This window comes from Scyliorhinus torazame, chromosome 2, assembly GCF_047496885.1.
Source record: "Scyliorhinus torazame isolate Kashiwa2021f chromosome 2, sScyTor2.1, whole genome shotgun sequence".
NCBI lineage: Eukaryota > Metazoa > Chordata > Chondrichthyes > Carcharhiniformes > Scyliorhinidae > Scyliorhinus > Scyliorhinus torazame.
In genome coordinates, this window is record NC_092708.1 from 220,630,233 (window position 1) to 220,651,085 (window position 20,853).

Here is a 20,853-nt window from a genome sequence, read left to right on the forward strand (position 1 = left end):
CTCCTCCAGCGCCCTCAAGCTAGGGAAGCTCCCCTCTAAAAACAAGTCCCCCATCCTCTCAATTCCCGCCCTTCGCCATACTCGGAGCTCCCCATCTAAACTCCCCGGGGCAAACCGGTGATTGTCACATATTGGGGACCAGACCGATGCTCCCACTGCTCCAGCGTACCTCCTCCACTGACTTCAGATTCTCAGGGCCGCCACCACTATGGGGCTGGTGGAGTACCGCGCCAGCGGGAATAGCAGAGGTGCCGTTATCAACACCCCCAGACTGGTGCCCCTGCATGAAGCTGCCTCCATCCGCTCCCAAACCACCCCGCCCCCACCACCCACTTCCTTACCATGGCTATGTTAGCCGCCCAGTAATAATTGCTAAAATTCGGCAGCGCAAGCCCCCCTCCCCTGGTTCTGCTCAAGCATCACCTTCTTCACGTGCGGGGACTTACCCGCCCACACAAAGCCCAGGATGATTTTATTGACTCTCTTAAAAAAGGACCGCAGAATGAAAATTGGGAGACACTAAAATACGAACAGAAATCTCGGTAGGACCGTCATTTTGACCGTCTGCACTCTCCCAGCTAACGACAACGGGAGCGCATCCCATCTCCGAAACTCGCCCCTGATCTGTTCAACCAACCGGGACAAGTTCAACTTATGTAACTGGCTCCAGTCGATCGCCACTTGTACCACAAAGTACCTGAATCTGTCCCCTACTAACCTAAACGGCAGCTCCCTCAGCCGACCCTCCTGGCCCCTCGCCTGAACTACAAACATCTCACTCTTTGCCATGTTCAGTTTATACCCTGAAAACCGGCCAAATTCCCCGCAAATCGCCATAATTTCGCCCATCCCTGCCCCTGGATCCGATACGTATAAGAGCAGGTCATCCGCGTACAGCGAGACTCAATGTTCCACCCCCCCGAACCAGCCCCTTGAAGCTCTCAGAGCAATTGCCAGTGGCTCTATAGCTAACGCGAACAACAGTGGGGAGGGGGCACCCCTGTCTTGTCCCCCGGTACAGTCTAAAATAGTCCGAGATCGTCCTATTCATCCTTACACTAGCCTCTGGGGCCTGGTACAACAGCCCGACCCAGTCGATAAAGCCCTTTCCAAACCCAAATCGTCCCAGCACCTCCCATAAATAACCCCACTCCACCCGGTCAAACGCCTTTTCCGCATCCATTGCCACAACTACCTCAACCTCCCTACTCTCCGGGGGCATCATGATCACATTGAGCAACCTTCTTATATTGGCCACCACTGCCTGCCCTTGACAAACTCGGTTTGATCCTCCCTAATCACATCCGGCACACAATCTTCAATCCTGGAGGCCAAATGTTTGGCCAGCAACTTGGCATCCACATTAAGCAAGGAGATCGGCCTATATAAGACCATAAGACCATAAGACATAGGAGCGGAAGTAAGGCCATTCGGCCCATCGAGTCCACTCCGCCATTCAATCATGGCTGATTTCAACTCCATTTACCCGCTCTCTCTCCATAGCCCTTAATTCCTCGAGAAATCAAGAATTTATCAACTTCTGTCTTAAAGACACTCAACGTCCCGGCCTCCACCGCCCTCTGTGGCAATGAATTCCACAGACCCACCACTCTTTGGCTGAAGAAATTTCTCCTCATCTCTGTTCTAAAGTGACTCCCTTTTATTCTAAGGCTGTGCCCCCGGGTTCTAGTCTCCACTGCTAATGGAAACAACTTCCCTACATCCACCCTATCTAAGCCATTCATTATCTTGTAAGCTTCTATTAGATCTCCCCTCAACCTCCTAAACTCCAATGAATATAATCCCAGGATCCTCAGACGTTCATCGTATGTTAGGCCTACCATTCCTGGGATCATCCGTGTGAATCTCCGCTGGACCGGCTCCAGTGCCAGTATGTCCTTCCTGAGGTGTGGGGCCCAAAATTGCTCACAGTATTCTAAATGGGGCCTAACTAATGCTTTATAAAGCTTCAGAAGTACATCCCTGCTTTTATATTCCAAGCCTCTTGAGATGAATGACAACATTGCATTTGCTTTCTTAATTACGGACTCAACCTGCAAGTCTACCTTTAGAGAATCCTGGACTAGGACTCCCAAGTCCCTTTGCACTTCAGCATTATGAATTTTGTCACCGTTTAGAAAATAGTCCATGCCTCTATTCTTTTTTCCAAAGTGCAAGACCTCGCACTTGCCCACGTTGAATTTCATCAGCCATTTCTTGGACCACTCTCCTAAACTGTCTAAATCTTTCTGCAGCCTCCCCACCTCCTCCATACTACCTGCCCCTCCACCTATCTTTGTATCATCGGCAAACTTAGCCAGAATGCCCCCAGTCCCGTCATCTAGATCGTTAATATATAAAGAGAACAGCTGTGGCCCCAACACTGAACCCTGCGGGACACCACTTGTCACCGGTTGCCATTCCGAAAAAGAACCTTTTATACCAACTCTCTGCCTTCTGCCTGACAGCCAATCGTCAATCCATGTTAGTACCTTGCCTCGAATACCATGGGCCCTTATTTTACTCAGCAGTCTCCCGTGAGGCACCTTATCAAAGGCCTTTTTGAAGTCAAGATAGATAACATCCATTGGCTCTCCTTGGTCTAACCTATTTGTTATCTCTTCAAAGAACTCTAACAGGTTTGTCAGGCACGACCTCCCCTTACTAAATCCATGCTGACTTGTCCTAATCTGACCCTGCACTTCCAAGAATTTAGAAATCTCATCCTTAACAATGGATTCTAGAATCTTGCCAACAACCGAGGTTAGGCTAATTGGCCTATAATTTTCCATCTTTTTCCTTGTTCCCTTCTTGAACAGGGGGGTTACAACAGCGATTTTCCAATCCTCTGGGACTTTCCCGGACTCCAGTGATTTTTGAAAGATCATAACTAACGCCTCCACTATTTCTTCAGCTATCTCCTTTAGAACTCTAGGATGTAGTCCATCTGGGCCCGGAGATTTATCAATTTTTAGACCTCTTAGTTTCTCTAGCACTTTCTCCTTTGTGATGGCTACCATATTCAACTCTGCCCCCTGACTCTCCGGAATTGGTGGGATATTACTCATGTCTTCTACTGTGAAGACTGACGCAAAGTACTTATTTAGTTCCTCAGCTATTTCCTTGTCTCCCATCACAAAATTACCAGCGTCATTTTGGAGCGGCCCAATGTCAACTTTTGCCTCCCGTTTGTTTTTAATGTATTTAAAGAAACTTTTACTATCATTCCTAATGTTACTGGCTAGCCTACCTTCATATTTGATCCTCTCTTTCCTTATTTCTCTCTTTGTTATCCTCTGTTTGTTTTTGTAGCCTTCCCAATCTTCTGACTTCCCACTATTCTTTGCCACATTATAGGCTTTCTCTTTTGCTTTGATGCATTCCCTAACTTCCTTTGTCAGCCATGGCTGCCTAAACCCCCCTCTGATAACCTTTCTTTTCTTTGGGATGAACCTCTGCACTGTGTCCTCAATTACTCCCAGAAACTCCTGCCATTGCTGTTCTACTGTCTTTCCCACTAGGCTCTGCTCCCAGTCGATTTTCGTCAGTTCCTCCCTCATGCCCCTGTAGTTACCTTTATTTAACTGTAACACCTTTACATCTGATTCTACCTTCTTTCTTTCAAATTGGAGATTGAATTCTACCATATTATGATCACTGCCTCCTAAGTGCTCCCTTACTTTAAGATCTTTAATCAAGTCTGGCTCATTACATAACACTAAGTCCAGAATGGCCTGTTCCCTCGTGGGCTCCATCACAAGCTGTTCCAAAAAGCCCTCCTGTAAACATTCAATGAATTCCCTTTCCTTGGGTCCACTGGCAGCATTATTTACCCAGTCCACCTGCATATTGAAGTCCCCCATGATCACTGTGACCTTGCCTTTCTGACATGCACTTTCTATTTTGTGGTGCATTTTGTGCCCCCGGTCCTGACCACTGTTAGGAGGCCTGTACATAACTCCCATTATGGTTTTTTTGCCTTTGTGGTTCCTCAACTCTACCCACACAGACTCCACATCATCTGACCCTATGTCATTTAGTGCTATTGATTTAATTTCATTCCTAATTAACAAGGCAACCCCGCCCCCTCTGCCCACCTCCCTGTCTTTTCGATAGGTTGTGAATCCCTGGATGTTTAAATGCCAGTCCTGAACCCCCTGCAACCATGTCTCTGTGATGCCTACCACATCATACCTGCCAGTCACAATCTGGGCCACAAACTCATCTACCTTGTTCCGTACACTGCGCGCATTTAAATATAGCACCTTTAATTCTCTATTGACCGTCCCTATTTGTTTTCTTAGTGTGGTGGACCTTGGTTTACTGAGCCTTTCCATACACTGTGCCATATTTTGTGGGATGGGGACTATCGTAACCTCTCCTGAGTTTTGTCTTTTCGTGCTTTTTTGTATTCCTAAGCAGCTACACTTCCCACCGATTACTTCACCTCTTGGTTCCCTGACTTTCCCTTCCCCCCCCAATCTTTAGTTTAAAGTCCTATTGGCCACCCTATTTATTCTTTTCGCCAGAACACTGGTCCCAGCTCGGTTCAGGTGGAGACCATCCCAACGGTATAGGTCCCCCCTGTCCCAAAACTGATGCCAATGTCCCATGAAAAGGAACCCCTCTTTCCCACACCACTCTTTCAGCCACGTGTTAACTTCCCTTATTCTTGCCTCCCTATGCCAATTTGCACGTGGCTCGGGCAGTAATCCGGAGATTATGACCCTTGAGGACCTGTTTTTTAATTTGAATCCTAGCTCTTTATAATCTCTAAACAGGTCCTCTTTCCTGGACTTGCCTATGTTGTTGGTACCGACATGGACCACAACAACTGGATCCTCCCCCTCCCTCTCCAGTATCCTTTCAAGCCGGTCAGAGATGTCCCGCACCCTAGCACCGGGCAGGCAACATACCATGCGGGACTCTTTATCCTGCTCACAAAGGATACTATCTATCCCCCTGATAATAGAATCCCCTACAACTACAACTTGCCTATTTACTCCCTCCCCTTGAATGGCCTGCTGAACCATGGTGCCTTGGTCAGCTGACTCATCCTTCCTGCAGCCCTGTTCGCCATCCACACAGGGAGCAAGTGCCTCATACCTGTTGGACAGAGTCAAGGACTGAGGCTCCTGAGTTCCTGACTGCTGGTTCCCTTTACCTGCCTGACTTGCAGTCACACCCTGCTGTCCCTGGCCACTGGCAGGATTTAAACTACTTACTCTGACAGGTGTGACTGCCTCCTGAAACACAGTGTCCAGGTAAGTCTCCCCCTCCCGGATGTGCCTCAATGTTTGAAGCTCAGACTCCAGCTCATCAACTCTGAGCCGGAGCTCTTCGAGCAGCCAACACTTACTGCAGATGTGGTCGCTGCAGCTCGCAATGGGATCTGCCAGCTCCCACATCAAGCAGCTCAAGCACATCATCTGACAGCCATCACTAATTAATTAATTAGTTTAATTAAAGTTTATGAGTTTAGCTGTGTTTTTTTTAAAATTTGGGGCAGGTTTGCTATGAACCGCATAGCTCCGGGTTCTTGTCCCGCTTCAATATCAACAAAATAGTGGCCTGTGACATCGTCGGGGGCAACACCCCTGTGTCCCTTGCCTCATTGAAAACCTTGACCAGCACCAGCCCTAAAATCCCCGAGATCTTTTTATAGAACTCCACCGGGTACCTCTCCGGCCCCGGGGCTTTACCCGACTGCATTGCCTCCAAGCCCTCAACTATTTCTTCGGCCCTAATCGGGGCCCCCAGCACATCTACCAGCTCTCTACCCACTCTTGGGAAGGTCAGTCCGTCCAAAAAGCGACTCATTCCCTCCGGCCCCTTGGGGGGTTCAGAGCAATAGAGCCTACCGTAAAAGTCCCTGAACGCCCTGCCGACTCCCCTACCAAGTTCCCATCCCCATCAACCACCCTCTATTTCCCTGGCCGCCTCCCTCTTCCTAAGCTGCTGTGCAAGCATTCTGCTGGCCTTCCCTCCATGTTCGTAAAATGCACCCCTCGCCTTTCTAAGCTGCTCCACTGCCTTACTTGTGGACAACACCCCAAACGCCGCCTGCAGCCTCCGACGTTCCCTTAAGAGCTCCGCCCCCGCGGTCACCGCATACTTCCTATCTGCAAGATCTCCTTTACCAGTCGGACCGTCTCTGCCCTATCCATCCTGTCCCTATGAGCCCAGATCGAAATCAGCTCCCCTCTCACCACTGCTTTCAGCGCCTCCCAGACCACCGCTGCTGAGACTTCCCCCGTGTCATTAACCTGCAGGCAATTCTGCATGCACTTCCTCAGCCTCTCGTACACTGCCTCGTCCGCCAGCAATCCTACCTCTAACCTCCATTGCGGGCGCTGGAAGCTCTCCTCACTAACCTGCAGTTCCACCCAGTGTGGGGCATGAATGAAATAGAGATGGCCGAATACCCCATGTCCACCACCCATGCCAGTAAATCCCTGCTCAAAATGAAAAAGTCTATCAGGGAATAAACCTTGTGAACATGCAAATAGAAAGAAAACTCCTTCCCCGTCGGCTGCCTAAACCACCAAGGGTCGACCCCCTCCATCTGCTCCATGAACCCTATCAGTTCCTTTGCCATTGCTGGCGCCTTACCTGTTTTTGAACACGACCGGTCCAGGCCGGGCCGGGATCGATGACCTTATTAAAATCCCCTCCCATAACCAGCTTGTGCGAGTCCAGGTCAGATATCTTCCCCAGCAGCCTCTTTATAAATTCCACGTAATCCCAATTTGGCGCGTACACATTAACCCAAGACTACCTTCCTCCTCTCCAGCTTACCACTAACCATGACATAACGGCCTGCCCAGTTCGAGACTATACTGTCCACCTGAAATTGCACCCGCTTGTTGATCAAAATCGCAACCCCTCTGGTCTTGGTGTCCAGCCCCGAGTGAAAGACCTGACTGACCCAACCCTTCCTTAGCCTGACTTGATCCGCCACTTTCAGGTGTGTCTCCTGCAACATTACCACATCCGCCTCAGATGAGCGAACACACATGCCCTCTTGACCGGCCCGTTCAACCTTCTAACATTCCAGGTGATCAGCACCGTGCCCCCCCTCCACCGATCAACCATCCCCTTTCCTGGGCCTGCCCCCAGTCCATGCGCCGTGCCTCCATCGGCCCACCTTCTGGCAGCCCCCACCCCGACCTCCTTTCTGTCCTGAAACCCAAGTCCCTCCCTCGTCAGCAGAGTAACTCCCCCCCCTCCCCCCAGCAACACTTTGTAACCTAACCCCTGCCATAGACTAATTAAATGCGCATCCCAACTTTGCTTCCGTAGACTAGCTCACCCAGCTAGCCTGGTGGCCCTCGCCTCCGGTGCCAAGAAGTCTCCCACCTATTGTTCCCTCACTCCCCTCCCCCCCAGCCCATCAAAACTACTTCACTTATCAAACCGACCCCAAACAATCGCCCAATTAAAATAAGAAACAATCCAAAAAACGACACACAGAAAACCCCCACAATAGTGTAAATCAAAGTAATACAAAGTAAAAAGCCCCACCAGCCACCCCCACCAAAGTACCGAAATCCCGCAGAAAGCCAATAACTTTTACATCCCACTTCTTCAACCAAACTCAAATACAGAAGAGAAACGACAAGAGCAACATATAAACATCACTCAAAAAGTTGCAACTTAAAACAAAAAGTTATCAGTTCCGCACCAGCCCTTTCCTCTTGGCAAAGTCCATCACGTCTTCGAGCAACTCAAAATAATGGTGCTGGTCCTCGTGCGTAACCCAAAGACGCGCCGGGTATAACAGTCCAAATTTCACCCACTTCTTGAACAGGATCGCCTTAACTTGATTAAAGCCTGCCCTCCTCCTGGCCACCTCCACGCTCAGATCCTGGTAATCACACAAAACGCTGTTGTCCCATTTGCAGCTCCGCGTACGCTACGCCCACTGGAGAACACACTCCTTGTCCAGGAACCTATGGAACCGGAGCCCTTGGGGGGTCCCCCGGCCGGGGCTTTCTCACCAGCGCTCTGTACGCCCTGTCCACCTCCAATAGCCTTTGACAAGGTGCCACACAAAAGGTTGTTGCATAAGATAAAGATGCATGGCATTAAGGGGAAAGTAGGAGCATGATTAGAGGATTGGTTAATTAATAGAAAGCAAAGAGTGGGGATTAATGGGTGTTTCTCTGGTTGGCAATCAGTAGCTAGTGGTGTCCCTCAGGGATCAGTGTTGGGCCCACAACTGTTCACAATTTACATAGATGATTTGGAGTTGGGGACCAAGGGCAATGTGTCCAAGTTTGCAGACGACACTAAGATAAGTGGTAAAGCAAAAAGTGCAGAGGATACTGGAAGTCTGCAGAGGGATTTGGACAGGCTGAGTGAATGGGCTAGGGTCTGGCAGATGGAATACAATGTCGACAAATGTGAGGTTATCCATTTTGGTAAGAATAACAGCAAACGGGATTATTATTTAAATGATAAAATATTAAAACATGCTGCTGTGCAGAGAGACCTGGGTGTGCTCGTGCATGAGTCGTAGAAAGTTGGTTTTCAGGTGCAACAGGTGATTAAGAAGGCAAATGGAATTTTGTCCTTCATTGCTAGAGGGATGGAGTTTAAGACTAGGGAGGTTATGCTGCAATTGTATAAGGTGTTAGTGAGGCCACACCTGGAGTATTGTGTTCAGTTTTGGTCTCCTTACTTGAGAAAGGACGTACTGGCACTGGAGGGTGTGCAGAGGAGATTCACTAGGTTAATCCCAGAGCTGAAGGGGTTGGATTACGAGGAGAGGTTGAGTAGACTGGGACTGTACTCGTTGGAATTTAGAAGGATGAGGGGGTATCTTATAGAAACATATAAGATTATGAAGGGAATCGATAGGATAGATGCGGGCAGGTTGTTTCCACTGGCGGGTGAAAGCAGAACTAGGGGGCATAGCCTCAAAATAAGGGGAAGTAGATTTAGGACTGAGTTTAGGAGGAACTACTTCACCCAAAGGGTTGTGAATCTATGGAATTCCTTGCCCAGTGAAGCAGTAGAGGCTCCTTCATTAAATGTTTTTAAGATAAAGATAGATAGTTTTTTGAAGAATAAAGGGATTAAGGGTTATGGTGTTCGGGCCGGAAAGTGGAGCTGAGTCCACAAAAGATCAGCCATGATCTCATTGAATGGCGGAGCAGGCTCGAGGGGCCAGATGGCCTACTCCTGCTCCTAGTTCTTATGTTCTTAATGGTCGGGGAAGAGCCCCCTCCCCAGGAGCTTCTGAAACATACTCGCCACAAATGCGCCAGCATCAGCCCCCTCAGCGAGACCGACAATTCTTAAGTTCTGCTGGCGAGCTCTATTCTCCAGGTCCTCTACCTTCTCCAGCAGCCTTTTTTGCTGATCCTTCAGCATCCCCACCTCCAGCTTCACCACCGTTTGGTGCTCCTCCTGGTCCGCCAGTGCTTTCTCCAGCTTCTGAATCGTCCGATCATGGGCATCCAGCCTGCACTCCAGCTGATCGATCGATTCCTTTATCGGATCTAGACAATCCCGTTTCTGCCTAGCGAAGCCCTCTTGAATGACCTGCATCAACTCCTCCCTCGATGGTAGGGCTGTCACAGCAGGGGTCCGGACATCAGCCATATTGTCTTCTGCCGCAACCTCCACCCAGCCCTTGCTTGTCTTCCTATTTCTCCCTTTTCGAGCCCTTGGGGTTCTTTGTTCCATACAACAATGTGTGGAACTAGTGCCTTCAAAGCCAGCGCTCAAAAATGCAGAAAAGTCGGGGGGAAAAGGTCCAAAAGTCCGGCCAGAGTGGGAACCACCAAATGCGCAACTTACTCCCTCATAGCTGCCATCATTTTACATTGTTAAAACAAGCAAACATCACATGAATATAGTCCATTGTGGTCTTCTCCTATTTCACAATTGTGATAATTATCAGCAATCACATTTTCTTTTGCACTAGTTCTGTTCTAGTAGTTCTGGTATTATCAAACATAAAGGTGGTCTCCGTGATAGTTTCCATACTGGTTACAAAACACACCAATTCAGTTACATGAGCTTTACCAGCAGAGTTTTCCATTTGATAGTAAGATAGATTGTTGATCGATGTTGCAGCATTCATCATCAGTGCTTCATATTTATCAACGGTTTTGTACTATGCTTGCTTTGCTATCTGTTGAGGATAGCCAAAAATAATTGGTAACAGCTGGTGCATTTGGACAGTATAAAACACCAGTCATTGCATGTTGGAAGTTAGCTCAATATTCTGGCTGCATTTGAAACAGCTCTTCAGCCTCTGGATTCCACCATGGATGATGCTCTCTGAAATGGTGAGATAGCTTCAGTCCTTCATCTGCCCCTCCTGACCAGATCCTAGTGTCATCACTTCCTTTGTCACCAATGTGATAGGGATTTGACTTCTCTCGTAGCTCCACAGTTCCTGCGTTTTTTTTATTACAACCTGCTCTCGTGAGTAGCTCTCTCTTGTTGAAGTTGTTGTCACTCCTCTTCGATCTCATGCAGATGATTGCTTGTACGCTGGAGCGCCTATGCTCTCTTTGCATTGATCTCCGCTTTCTTCCGATTCGGCCTTTCCAAGCTAGTTTTCTCGTCCATATGACCAGCCCTGATACCTTCTGCTGGATGAGATTCCTATGCTAGCTGCTTCCTAAAGCCTTCAGAAACTCTGTAAAGGAACTCTGTTTTATGTTTACGCAAATCAGTCATCTCCGTTTGTACCTGTGCAGTCTTTAGTGGATTGAGCCTGCATGGGTGTTGTTTAATGAGTAAACATTTCTGATATCTACATCGTGTGTAATTACTTTCGTACGTCCCAAGTTATCCCCCCACACAGCTCGATGTGACTGTAATAACTCTTTCAGGTCATTTTCATTCAGAAGGTAACTCAATGAATTTTCCCAACTTCTGCATACACTCTGAGTCTTCCTTCATAGAAAATAGGAGACCATTCGGCCCTTCAAGCCTGCTCCACCATCCATTGATTATGGCTGATTATCCAATTCAATAGCCTAATCCTGCTTTCCTCCCATATCCTTTGATTCCCCTTCGCCCTAAGTGCTATATCTAACTGCTTCTTGAAAACATACAATGTTTTGGCCTCAACTTCTTCCTGTCGTAACAAATTCCACAGCTCACCACTTCATGGGTGAAATTTCTCCTTATCTCTGTCCTAAATGGTCTACCTGCTATCCGTAGATTCAGACAGCTGGTTTTGGACACATCCATCAGGAACATCCTTCCTGCATCTACCCCGTCTAGTCCCTTTAGAATTTTATAGGTTTCTACGAGATCTCCCCATCTTCTTCTGAACTCCAGCGAATACAATCCTAACCGATTCAATCTCTCCTCATACGTCAGTCCTGCCACTCCAGGAAACATCCTGGTAAACCTTCGCTGCACTCCCTCCATAACAAGAACATCCTTCCTCAGATGACACCAAACTGCACACATTCCAGATGTGGCCTCACTACCACCCTATACAATTGCAGTAAAACATCCCTATTTCTATACTCAAATCCTCTTGCTATGAAGGCCAACATACCATTTGCCTTCTTTACTGCGTGCTGTACCTGGGTGCTTTCAGCGACTGATGCACAAGGACACTAACGTCTCACTGAGTATTCACCTCTTTCAATTTACACCCATTCATATAATAATCTTCCTTCCTATTTTTGCTGCTCAACTGGATAACCTCACATTTATCTACATCATGCTGCATCTGTCATGCATATGCCCACTCACTGAGCCTGTCCAAATCCCGCTGAAGCATCTCTGCATCCTCCTGTGCATTCTTCAACTTTATTATTTTTTTTGTGCCCACATGGACATTCTATTTTCTCTATTGTTCAAGCAACTTTCAAAAAGAGCATTTGCATTGAGGTTTGCGATCTAAAGCTATGTGACAGACATTGGTCAAGTCCTTCAGCTAATGAGTGCACTGGGTTGAAAAACACATGATCAAAAGAACTGGAGACAAAACTCTGGTGCCTAGTGGTCATCGTTGCAAAGCTTTTAATGCAAAGAATTGGTACAGAATTGGGCATTTGTTTAGTGAAGGTATTACAGACCTAAGCTTAGATTATGTTGTCCATCCCATTCCAACATCAAAAGGTTGCACGATTAAAACAGGAGTGGAGCAGCAATTAGAAATAATCAGCGCCATCTTATAAATAATCAGTGTTAACCCAATTTTCTCTCGTCACAGTGAATCGGATATCCCACGTCCTTGGTAACATTCTGGTAAATGTTCCTTGCACCCTCTAAAAGACTTTAACATTCTTCTCTGGTGCCAGAATTGAACACAATATTTCACTGGGCCCTAACCAGTGATTTTATAAAGGTTTAGTTCAATTCCTTGCCTTTATATCCATCATTTTATAGTTAGAAAAGAACATTCTGTTCAAAGCCCTGATTCTAGAAGAGTTTCTTTTATAGCACCTCCCAAACCCACAACTTAAGCACAGAGATAGCAGACAATTGAAAACCATCACCTCAAGTCAGACACAAATTCCATTTAACACTCACACCTGACTTGGAAATGCATTTCCTTCATTGATACTCTTTACCATCACCATCAAAACAGAGGATCAATCCTGGTATAATGAAGGAGGGCATGGCAGCAGCAGTACCAGGCATACCTAAAAATGAGGTGTAGTCAGTGAAGCGACAAGATGGATACAAGATACCACATACAAGATCCTGAAGGGGCTTGACAAAGTGGATGCGGAGAGATGTTTCATCTTGTGGGAGAATCTAGAACTACGGGTCACTGTTTAAAAACAAGGGTTCATTCATTTAACACAGAGATGAGCCTCCTTCAGGTCACTGAGTCATTGGAACTCTTCCTGAAAAGTCAGTGGAAGCAGAGTCTTTGAATATTTTTAAGGCAGAGGTGGATAGATTCTTGATTAACAAGAGGGTGAAAGGTTATCGGGTGTAGTTAGGAATGTGGCGTTGAGGTTACAATCAGATCGGCCATGATCCTGTTAAAGGGCGGAACAGGCTTGAAGGGCCGAGTGGCTTCATCTTGCTTCTAATTTGTAAATTTGTATGTATGGGACGGCATGCATACCAAATAGCAGAAGCAGCTTGCGATAGACAAAACCATGTTATCCCACAACCGACGTTTCAAACCAAAGCTCTGCAGTCCTGCCACATCCTGTTGTGAATGGTGGTGGACAATTAAACACCCAAAAGGGTGAGGATGCTCCACCCAATATCCTCATCTGCAATATTGGGGGAATCCAACACATTGGATGATCCATCTCAGCCTCCTCTTTTGAGGTTGCTAGCATTTCAGGTGCTTGCCTTCAGACAATTCTACTCACTCCATGTGATAGCAAGAAACAGCTGAAGGCACTGACCACATCCTGACAAAGACAGGCTTGTGCTCCAGAACTAGCTGTGTCTCTCGCAAACCAGCACACTGATGCTCAGTTTTGAGTTCTTCCAGGATCATTCAGCTCCTGGCCTCATTACAGCCTTGATCCAAACATTAACTAAAGAGCCAGAGTGAGGTGACAGTGACTGCCCTTGACAGCAAGCAACATTTCACCAAATATGGCATTAAGGAGCCATGGCAAAAATAAAATCTATGGGAATCGGGGGCAGGGGAGAGAAACTTTCCACTGGGTGGAGTCATACTTTGTACACAGGATTTTGGCTATTGGAGGTCAGTCCCAGGACTTGCTGCAGGTACAACTATTTGCCTGCTGTTCTTGCCAGGCTATTTCAAGAGGGTATTTAAGAGTCAACCACACTGCTATGAGTATAGTGTCCCTTTAGGCCAGACCAAGTCAGACCAGCAGATTTCTTTCTCCAAAAAGGACATTAGTGAACATGCTTGGTTGCCCAGAAAACTCGGAGCGGAGTAGTGTGTAGATGAAGAAGTTTTGGGACACAACCGCAGAGTGGAGTGAGCATGAACATAAAGGAGCAAGGTTAAAAATCAACTAAAAGTATCACCAGCTCAAGCTGCTTGTGGTAGTTTATAGACCTCCAAATGAGGAGAGGGAGAGGAACAACACAGCAGGGAAGCCAACTATGTGCAAAAACAATAGAGTGAGGAACTTTGATTAACCAAATATTGACTGAGATAATGTTAGAGTAAAGGATAAGGAGTAGGAGGAATTTTTAAAAATGTGTTCTGGAGAACTTCCTTGATCAGTAGGTTCTAAGCCCAACTAGAAAAGAAGTATTGCTGGATTTTGTACTGGGACATGAGGTGGGTAAAGAGGACCAAGTCTCTTTACGGGAATATTTAGGTAAAGTAGAACATGCAAATTGGAGGAAGGCCAACAACAATAGGATGAGAGGAGGATCTTGCCAGGATAAAATGGACCCAAAGACTGACAGGAAAACTTACAATGGAACTTTAAGGCCATGTTTCAGGTACAGGCGCGCTACATTCCAATGAAGGAGTAACAGAGGGACCAAAGCCAGGGTTTAGAAAGCAAAACAAGAGCCTTACTCAACACTGCAACTCTTCTGACTTTTTTGTGATGAGCAAGAATTTGTATGGCTCAAATAGAACAATTTCTCTGCTAGTGATTCCAACCTGCTCCGATATTCGAGATCTTTGTAGTGGGATTTGGGAACCTGATCAAATCCGTACATTGCCCCCCACCATGCTGCAGCTATAGCACCAGTAGAATCATTATCACCACCGTGGAAAACTCCTCTGTTACAGAGCTCTTCCCAGGAACTGCCTGAGCCCAGGATGGCATCATAAGCTATCATGGGGGCATCATGTCCACTGGCCCCACCCCAGCCCGAGTAGCTGACTGAGGTGTAGAATTTGTCACGTTCAATCACATTGTATTGCTTAGGGAAAGTCGGCTTGGATACCCCATCCAGAATTCCTCTGTCCCGAAGGTATTTCTTCCATTGGTCTTCAAAGTAGGACCTGAATGAAAATGAAAAGGGGATGAGTCATTCAATATTCTGGAGTCATTCCCCCTCACTCTTAGTCCATATCAAAAAATACCTTTCACAACCACAAGACACCCCAAAACAAAAATACTTAATTGGCTGTAGAGTGAAGTGTTGCACTATTGTGACATCGAAAATATGGCGGTCAATTTAGGACAGCTGATGGAGGATAATGGGCAGAACATGAGAGAACACGCCAACTTTTGTTTTAAATAGGACCAGAGGATCTGTCTACTCAAGAAAGAGTATTCAGAATCTCAGTTTAATGTCTCATCAAAAAGGCTTCACCTCCAACACAGCAGCCACTCCCTTGGAATTGCACTGGAATGGCGGCCTGTTTTGTATTCAAGGCAGGCTGACAAAGGCCTTGGCTAAGTAGCTCATCCAATGGACACCACCTGTGAAAATGTGGCACCTCCTCCTTAGATAGTGAGCTGGAACCCATTACCCACTGACCCAGGTTGTTACATCCAGGGCCAACCTGACCAGAGGAGCAGTTGCACTTCATCTGCCAGACAGATCCGGTCATTCCAGAGATGTGGTGCAACCAGTAAGTGGGGGGGCTCAGTAGGAGCATAATAATTACAAATGGAAAATGAACAATGTGAGATTTTGCACACACCATGCGGCCAGATTTTCAGCATCATAATGCCCAGCTTTTGCTACGTAGCTCTTTGCTTTCTCCAACACCTCCATCAGGCCCGCTCCCCAGCTCACTACAGGTTTGTTATTCACAGCATATGCTGTGAACAGTGCTGCAGCCACCGAGCCCAGGTAACCAGTGGGGTGGTGGTGTGTCATCCGCCCACTTTCGACAGCTACTTCAATCAGCTTGTCTAATTCCTCAGGACGGGGAAATCGTAGTCCGATGCACATGGCCCGCATTGCAGCACCACATCCACCCCCGGCAGGATTGAATGAGGTCTTCCACCCATCAGAAAGATCCGGTTTCAATAAGCTGACAGATTTCAAACATGTTACACCTGGCAAAAAATATATATTGCATAACATTAACAACAGCCACTGTGAAATAAATGACTACCACTAACAAATAGAGACTACTTAAGCCAACACATGCATCATTGAATGTCATTCTCAACACCTCCCAATTATGTTGCAATATCCGAAGCAAAGCGAGCAACTTGTTCTAACGAACACCAAAGCAAGGGTTGGATTTTATGTGCCCCCGCTGGGCATGCTTTCGGGGGGGGAGGGGGGGGGGGGGGGGGGGGGGGGAGGGAATTAGCAGGACACCCACCATCAGTAAATAAATAATTAAAGGTCATTGAGGCTTATTACGGACAATGAAATGAAATGAAAATCGCTTATTGTCACAAGTAGGCTTCAAATGAAGTGACTGTGAAAAGCCCCTAGTCGCCACATTCCGGCGCCTGTTCGGGGAGGCTGGTAGGGGAATCAACCATGCTGCTTGGTCTGCTTTAAAAGCCAGCTATTTAGCCGTGTGCTAAACCAGCCCTGCAAAACCAGCTAAACCAGTCAGTAACATAATGACACTACACAGTATTTAGGATGAAAAGTAAAATGAACAAAAGTGCCAAGCAATGTCCCGCCTGGGCCTCCTTCCTGCAGACCCAGCAGCACCCACAGCAGCCTGTTGGGAGGGAACGAGAGGTGACAAATCTCATTGGCAAGCATGTAATGGTCAGCACTTCATCATAGATTATCATAGAATTTACAGTGCAGAAGGAGGCCATTCGGCCCATCGAGTCTGCACTGGCTCTTGGAAAGAGCACCCTACCAAAGGTCAACACCTCCACCCTATCCCCATAACCCAGTAACCCCACCCAACACTAAGGGCAATTTTGGACACTAAGGGCAATTTATCATGGCCAATCCACCTAACCTGCACATCTTTGGACTGTGGGAGGAAACCGGAGCACCCGGAGGAAACCCACGCATACACGGGGAGGATGTGCAGACTCCGCACAGACAGTGACCCAAGCCTGAATCGAACCTGGGTCCCTGGAGCTGTGAAGTAATTGTGCTATCCACAATTCTACCGTGCTGCCCAGATGAGGGGTGACATCGCAGTGTCAGAGTGCTGTTTACCTGCCTCTCTCTGGATGGTAGTTATACTGACACGGTGCTGTGTATCTGGCGGTCTGGATGGTAGTTATATTGACAACGAGTACCTGGCGGTCTGGGTGGTAGTTATACTGACAGGGTGTGTACCCGGCAGTCTGGATGGTAGTTATACATACAGGGTGTGTACCTGGTGCTCTCGGTGGTAGTTATACTGACAGGGTGTGTACCCGGCAGTCTGGATGGTAGTTATACTGACAGGGTGTGTACCTGGCGCTCTGGATGGTAGTTATACTGACAGGGTGTGTACCTGGCGCTCTGGATGGCAGTTATACTGACAGGGTGTGTACCTGGCACTCTGGATGGCAGTTATTCTGACAGGGTGTGTACCTGGTGCTCTGGATGGTAGTTATACTGACAGGGTGTGTACCCGGCAGTCTGGATGGTAGTTATACTGACAGGGTGTGTACCTGGCGCTCTGGATGGTAGTTATACCGACAGGGTGTGTACCTGGTGCTCTAGATGGTAGTTATACTGACAGGGTGTGTACCTGGCGCTCTGGATGGTAGTTATACTGACAGGGTGTGTACCTGGCGCTCTGGATGGCAGTTATACTGACAGGGTGTGTACCTGGCGCTCTAGATGATAGTTATACTGACAGGGTGTGTACCTGGCGCTCTGGATGGTAGTTATACTGACAGGGTGTGTACCTGGCGCTCTGGATGGCAGTTATACTGACAGGGTGTGTACCTGGCACTCTGGATGGCAGTTATACTGACAGGGTGTGTACCTGGCGCTCTGGATGGTAGTTATACTGGCTGGGTGTGTACCTGGCTCTCTGGATGGTAGTTATACTGACAGGGTGTGTACCTGGCGCTCTGGATGATAGTTATACTGACAGGGGGTGTACCTGGCGCCCTGGATGGTAGTTATACTGACAGGGTGTGTACCTGGCTCTCTGGATGGTAGTTATACTGACAGGGGGTGTACCTGGCGCCCTGGATGGTAGTTATACTGACCGGGTGTGTACCTGGGGCTCTGGATGGTAGTTCTACTGACAGGGTGTGTACCTGGCGCTCTGGATGGTAGTTATACTGACCGGGTGTGTACCTGGGGCTCTGGATGATAGTTATACTGACAGGGTGTGTACCTGGGGCTCTGGATGGTAGTTATACTGACAGGGGGTGTACCTGGCGCTCTGGATGGTAGTTATACTGACAGGGTGTGTACCTGGCTCTCTGGATGATAGTTATACTGACAGGGGGTGTACCTGGCGCTCTGGATGGTAGTTATACTGACAGGGTGTGTACCTGGCGCCCTGGATGGCAGTTATACTGACAGGGTGTGTACCTGGCTCTCTGGATGATAGTTATACTGACAGGGGGTGTACCTGGCGCTCTGGATGGTAGTTATACTGACAGGGGGTGTACCTGGCGCTCTGGATGATAGTTATACTGACAGGGTGTGTACCTGGCGCTCTGGATGATAGTTATACTGACAGGGGGTGTACCTGGCGCTCTGGATGATAGTTATACTGACAGGGGGTGTACCTGGCGCCCTGGATGGTAGTTATACTGACAGGGTGTGTACCTGGCGCTCTGGATGATAGTTATACTGACAGGGGGTGTACCTGGCGCCCTGGATGGTAGTTATACTGACAGGATGTGGACCTGGGGCTCTGGATGGTAGTTATACTGACAGGATGTGTACCTGGGGCTCTGGATGGTAGTTATACTGACAGGGGGTGTACCTGGCTCTCTGGATGGTAGTTATACTGACAGGGGGTGTACCTGGCGCTCTGGATGGTAGTTATACTGACAGGATGTGTACCTGGCGCTCTGGATGATAGTTATACTGACAGGGTGTGTACCTGGGGCTCTGGATGGTAGTTATACTGACAGGGTGTGTACCTGGCGCTCTGGATGGTAGTTATACTGACAGGGGGTGTACCTGGCGCTCTGGATGGTAGTTATACTGACAGGGGGTGTACCTGGCTCTCTGGATGGTAGTTATACTGACAGGGGGTGTACCTGGCGCTCTGGATGGTAGTTATACTGACAGGGTGTGTACCTGGGGCTCTGGATGGTAGTTATACTGACAGGGGGTGTACCTGGCGCTCTGGATGGTAGTTATACTGACAGGGGGTGTACCTGGCTCTCTGGATGGTAGTTATACTGACAGGGGGTGTACCTGGCGCTCTGGATGGTAGTTATACTGACAGGGTGTGTACCTGGGGCTCTGGATGGTAGTTATACTGACAGGGGGTGTACCTGGCGCTCTGGATGGTAGTTATACTGACAGGGGGTGTACCTGGCGCTCTGGATGGTAGTTATACTGACAGGGGGTGTACCTGGCGCTCTGGATGGTAGTTATACTGACAGGGTGTGTACCTGGGGCTCTGGATGGTAGTTATACTGACAGGGGGTGTACCTGGCGCTCTGGATGGTAGTTATACTGACAGGGGGTGTACCTGGCGCTCTGGATGGTAGTTATACTGACAGGGGGTGTACCTGGCGCTCTGGATGGTAGTTATACTGACAGGGGGTGTACCTGGCGCTCTGGATGGTAGTTATACTGACAGGGGGTGTACCTGGCGCTCTGGATGGTAGTTATACTGACAGGGGGTGTACCTGGCGCTCTGGATGGTAGTTATACTGACAGGATGTGTACCTGGGGCTCTGGATGGTAGTTATACTGACAGGGTGTGTACCTGGCGCTCTGGATGGTAGTTATACTGACAGGGTGTGTACCTGGGGCTCTGGATGGTAGTTATACTGACAGGGTGTGTACCTGGGGCTCTGGATGGTAGTTATACTGACAGGGGGTGTACCTGGCGCTCTGGATGGTAGTTATACTGACAGGGGGTGTACCTGGCGCTCTGGATGGTAGTTATACTGACAGGGGGTGTACCTGGCGCTCTGGATGGTAGTTATACTGACAGGGGGTGTACCTGGCGCTCTGGATGGTAGTTATACTGACAGGATGTGTACCTGGGGCTCTGGATGGTAGTTATACTGACAGGGTGTGTACCTGGCGCTCTGGATGGTAGTTATACTGACAGGGTGTGTACCTGGGGCTCTGGATGGTAGTTATACTGACAGGGGGTGTACCTGGCACCCTGGATGGTAGTTATACTGACAGGGTGTGTACCTGGGGCTCTGGATGGTAGTTATACTGACAGGGTGTGTACCTGGCGCTCTGCCCGTCATGTCCTCCATACTCTTCAGGTATTCCCGAGCCAGTCTGCTGTACAGCTTCTCCGCGGGTTCCTGGGGGCCGGAGGCGGCCACCAGGGCCCGGGCGGTGGCCAGGTGCATAACGGTGTCGTCGCTGACCATCCAGCCGGACACGGAGAGGTTTGTGAGGCCGCCCAGCCCGCGGAGCTCGCTGTGGATCCGCTCCCCGCTCCGGCAGAACTCCCAGCTGCCGTTCCTGAAGCCCAGCGCGTCCCCCACCCCGCTCAGCACCATGGCCGCCACATAGCGCTGCAGCAGCAGCGACTCCATGGCCGGCCTGGCGGTCACACAGCCCGGCCCCGCCGCTCACACAGCCCGGCCCCGCCGCTCACACAGCCCGGCCCCGCCGCTCAGCGCCGCCGCAGCCTCTCCAACTCGGCCCAGCCGCCTCCCCCGGTCCCGCCAGCCGGAAGAAACTTTTCTTCAGCCCTCCCATCGACGGGCGGGGCGGAGGAGAGTCAGTTTGGGGGGGGGAGATAGATAGTCAGTTTGGGGGGGGGGAGATAGATAGTCAGTTTGGGGGGGGAGATAGATAGTCAGTTTGGGGGGGGGAGGGGGAGATAGATAGTCAGTTTGGGGGGGGGGAGATAGATAGTCAGTTTGGGGGGGGAGATAGATAGTCAGTTTGGGGGGGGGAGGGGGAGATAGATAG

The 20,853-nt window shown here is 48.8% G+C and overlaps 1 protein-coding gene across 1 annotated transcript; it reads right to left on the reverse strand.

Annotated features, from left to right (window-relative positions):
* Window positions 1-11,978: 11,978 nt before the first annotated feature.
* Window positions 11,979-20,601, reverse strand: LOC140396091 (ADP-ribosylhydrolase ARH1-like). The gene is made up of 3 exons (XM_072484204.1): window positions 20,156-20,601; window positions 15,545-15,905; window positions 11,979-14,896 (listed from the first exon to the last, which is right to left on the reverse strand). The coding sequence occupies exons 1-3, from the start codon at window positions 20,469-20,471 to the stop codon at window positions 14,458-14,460; spliced, it is 1,116 nt and encodes a 371-aa protein (XP_072340305.1). The 5' UTR covers window positions 20,472-20,601; the 3' UTR covers window positions 11,979-14,457.
* Between the last annotated feature and the right edge of the window lie 252 nt (window positions 20,602-20,853).

Bases quoted from the DNA above. Each gene is read 5' to 3' on its own strand.
- LOC140396091 (XM_072484204.1), bottom strand. From the start codon at position 20,471: ATGGAGTCGCTGCTGCTGCAGCGCTATGTGGCGGCCATGGTGCTGAGC. The intron at 15,906-20,155 runs GTACACACCCTG...ATTTTTTGCCAG, and splicing joins CATGACGGGCAGAGCGCCAG to GTGTAACATGTTTGAAATCT. The intron at 14,897-15,544 runs GTGTGTGCAAAA...ATTTTCATTCAG, and splicing joins GCTGAAAATCTGGCCGCATG to GTCCTACTTTGAAGACCAAT.